The sequence below is a fragment of the Tasmannia lanceolata genome, unplaced genomic scaffold (genome assembly GCF_043159265.1).
Source record: "Tasmannia lanceolata isolate RefF3 unplaced genomic scaffold, GAP_Taslan_0.1 ptg000029l, whole genome shotgun sequence".
Taxonomy (NCBI): Eukaryota; Viridiplantae; Streptophyta; class Magnoliopsida; order Canellales; family Winteraceae; genus Tasmannia; species Tasmannia lanceolata.
In genome coordinates this window covers 5,669,830-5,673,612 of record NW_027518706.1, presented here as the reverse complement: position 1 = coordinate 5,673,612, position 3,783 = coordinate 5,669,830, and the positions used below count along the sequence as shown (strand labels likewise).

General features: G+C 44.0%; 1 protein-coding gene across 1 annotated transcript; it reads left to right on the top strand.

Annotated features, from left to right (window-relative positions):
* The first annotated feature begins 1,016 nt into the window (after positions 1-1,016).
* Positions 1,017-3,325, top strand: LOC143858961 (uncharacterized). The gene is made up of 3 exons (XM_077369655.1): positions 1,017-1,869; positions 1,987-2,207; positions 2,309-3,325. Exons 1-3 carry the CDS (start codon positions 1,017-1,019, stop codon positions 3,323-3,325), a joined length of 2,091 nt encoding a protein of 696 aa, XP_077225770.1.
* Positions 3,326-3,783: the final 458 nt, after the last annotated feature.

Below are 3,783 nucleotides of genomic sequence, written 5' to 3'. Positions count from 1 at the left end.
GCTTATGTAGAAATGATCTTCTTGATTCTTATCAATTTCTGCATTGCCTAAATTTTATGGCATGTTACTTCTTTTCCGCACCAGCTTTGTTTTTGTTTTCCTATTAGCTGGCTTGGATTTGGAAAACCGGCTGGGCTGTTAGCTCATTATGTGGTTTAACAATTTTCAGATACAGAGGAGCGATAGTAGACTTGCTGAGATCAGGCACTTGGATTGGAGCTTAGGAAATTTCTTGCTTTCTTTCATTATTCGAGTTAGAGACTTTTGTTACTTTATTAAGGTGATTGTCGTCTAATAAGAATTGTTTGGATTTAGACTTATGGACCTAATCTATATTTGTATTTCATTTGAGCTCTAATTGAGACTAAAATTTCCGCATTTATTAGTTACTCTGAATGTTGAGAATAGTTGATTGTAAAGGAGCCTTGCATGCTTGCGGCGGCTGTCACGTGCGCCTTACCTCGAATTCTGGGTTCGGGGCGTGACAGTTAAGTGGTATCAGAGCAATAGGTTTAAGAACCTGTAGTACCTTAGGCAAATTGTATTTTTACTACCTTCCGATTATTATTATAATTATGCAGGTATTTTATGACCTGAAGCCTTACTAGTGTTTGCTATTGTTGGGATAGGTATGGCTCGTACCAAAAGAATGGCTGACCTTGCTCGTGCCCCTGTTGTCGTGAGGACCCGACTTCAGCGAAACCCTGTACCGGCTCCAGTGCAGCCAAATCCGGCACAGGAGGAGGAGCCTCCCACCCCTTTCGTCCATACTGCAGAGGGGGGGACTCATCAGGAAGAGCAAGGGTTACCCCGATTAGAGCGGATGATGGAGACTTTGGTTGGGGTAGTGACCCAACAGCAACAACAGCCTCAGCCGCATCTGCCACAAGTCGAGCCTCGTCAGCAGAGTAGGATGACTGAGTTTCAGAGGATGGCTAGTACATTTGGAGGGACCACTGATCCTCTCGTGGCTGATGAATGGTTGCAAGAGTCAGAGAAAATCTGAGTTTCTGGGGATGACAGCGCCGGACAAGGTAGTAGCTGCCACGTTCATGCTTAGAGGAAGTGCAGATGCTTGGTGGAAGATGGAGAGGAGTGTCAGGGGGAGCACTATCATTGCATGGGATGAATTCACTACCGCTTTCTATGACAAATATTTTCCTGATAGTGTGAGGATTCTGAAGGAAAATGATTTTTTCAATTTAAAGCAAGGAAGCAGATCTGTCATAGATTATGAGGCAGAGTTTACGAGATTGGGGATGTTTGCACCCATATCGGTCATGGAGGACGACGGACTTCTTGCTCGCAGTTTCCAAGACGGACTCAGGGATCCTATCAGGCATCGAGTAAAAGATTTCCAGCTTAAAACCTATGCAGATGTGTTGAGTAAGGCTTTACAGGTTGAGGAAGGAGTCATCAGGTCCCAGCAGCATAGGGACCAGCAGAAGAAGAGATTCAGGACAGGAGGTCATCAGGATGGCCAAAGTTCAGGAGAGCCATCGAAGAGGCCTAATTCCTACCGCCAGGGAGGCGGATCACAGCAGAGGTCAGACGGCCATCACCTGCAGCATCAGAGTGCTGGTCAGAGGTCTAACACACAGGAGTCTGGATTGTGTGCCAAATGCAAGAAACATCATGCAGAAAAGGATTGCCCATGGGTCACTAGGGCATGTTTTGAGTGTGGCCACCTGGGTCACAAGGTAGCAGATTGTCCTCGGAAGAGAAATTTTCAGTTTTCAGGCGCACCCCCAGCGACACGGGTCCTGCCCACAGGAGAGAATCGGGCATGGAATAAGAAGCAGAGGATCCCAAACCGAGTCTATGCACTAACCGAGCAGGACGCTATGGCCTCTAATGCAGTGGTGACAGGTATGGCATTAGTTAGTTGTTGATATTTTTATACATATAGATGTCTATCTAAAATTTCAACGTATTGCATTTTGATGTTTGCTTAGTTAATAGTGGGAATGGGTTAACCTATGACAGGTACCCTTCCAGTAGCTTCGGTCTATGCATGTGTATTATTTGATTCGGGCGCCTCACATTCTTTTATATCATCCCAGTTTATTGTGAAGCATGGATTAGTTCATGAGCCTTTAGATGTAGAGTTATGTGTAGACACACCTGTAGGAGGTAGCCTGATTACCGACCGAATTTGCAAGTCGTGTGCAGTGAAGATCGGTGACAGGGAGTTACCCGCTGATTTGGTAGTCTTGGAGATGAAGGATTTGATGTTATTCTTGGGATGGATTGGCTGGCTGCTAATCATGCCAACCTAGACTGTCACAATAAGTTAGTGACTTTTCAGATGCCAGGACAGCGAGGGTTCAGTTTTTTTGGTAGTACTGTTGGTGCGCCCACCCATATCATTTCGGCTTGCAAGACTAGCAGATTGTTAAGGAAGGGTTGTGAGGGATTTCTTGCCTCTATATTAGAAGTCAGTCAGGAGGCCCTCAGGCTAGAGGACATCACAATTGTACGAGACTTCCCTGATGTATTCCCTGAAGACTTGCCGGGGTTGCCTCCAGATAGAGAGATCGAGTTCTCCATTGATCTTGTACCTAGCACGGGTCCCATTTCTAAGGCTCCCTATCGAATGGCTCCAGTAGAGCTTAAGGAGTTGAGTGGGCAGTTGCAAGAACTTCTTGATAAGGGGTTGATCAGACCTAGTGTTTCTCCTTGGGGTGCACCAGTGTTATTTGTGAAAAAGAAAGATGGGAGTATGCGGTTGTGCATCGATTATAGAGAGCTAAACAAGGTAACTGTGAGGAATAAGTATCCATTGCTGAGGATCGAGGATCTATTTGATCAGTTACAGGGGTCTAAAGTATTCTCTAAGATCGATCTTCGCTCGGGTTACCATCAGTTGAAGATCAAGCCAGAAGATGTGCCCAAGACAGCTTTCAGGACCAGATATGGACACTACGAGTTCTTAGTGTTGCCATTTGGTTTGACTAATGCACCCGCGGCATTTATGGATTTGATGAATAGGATGTTCAAGCCATTCTTAGACAGATTTGTAGTAGTGTTCATAGATGACATCCTAATCTACTCAAAGAGCCAAGAAGAGCATGAAAAGCACTTGAGGCAGGTGTTGCAGGTTTTGAGAGCAGAGCAGCTATATGCGAAATTCAAGAAGTGTGAGTTTTGGCTTGATAGAGTGGCTTTTCTGGGACATGTGATTTCTAAGGATGGAGTGTCTGTAGACCCCCAAAAGATTGAGGCCGTGGTGGATTGGATCAGGCCGACTAATGTCGCAGAGATTCGCAGTTTCTTAGGTCTGGCGGGATATTACAGGAAATTCGTAGAGGGATTCTCAAAATGAAAATATATATTCTTTGTCATTGATTTCAAAGTGGAAACTGCATAACCGAGTGGTTGGAACTGTTTTTGTAAAAACATGTAGTTTTCTTATATAGCTTATGTAGAAATGATCTTCTTGATTCTTATCAATTTCTGCATTGCCTAAATTTTATGGCATGTTACTTCTTTTCCGCACCAGCTTTGTTTTTGTTTTCCTATTAGCTGGCTTGGATTTGGAAAACCGGCTGGGCTGTTAGCTCATTATGTGGTTTAACAATTTTCAGATACAGAGGAGCGATAGTAGACTTGCTGAGATCAGGCACTTGGATTGGAGCTTAGGAAATTTCTTGCTTTCTTTCATTATTCGAGTTAGAGACTTTTGTTACTTTATTAAGGTGATTGTCGTCTAATAAGAATTGTTTGGATTTAGACTTATGGACCTAATCTATATTTGTATTACATTTGAGCTCTAATTGAGAC

Excerpts from the sequence above, each read along its gene's own strand:
- LOC143858961 (XM_077369655.1), top strand. The coding sequence starts at position 1,017 with ATGACAGCGCCGGACAAGGTAGTAGCTGCCACGTTCATGCTTAGAGGA. Across the intron at positions 1,870-1,986 it reads CTCTAATGCAGTGGTGACAG|GTACCCTTCCAGTAGCTTCG; the intron begins GTATGGCATTAG and ends AACCTATGACAG. Across the intron at positions 2,208-2,308 it reads GGGAGTTACCCGCTGATTTG|ATGCCAGGACAGCGAGGGTT; the intron begins GTAGTCTTGGAG and ends GTGACTTTTCAG.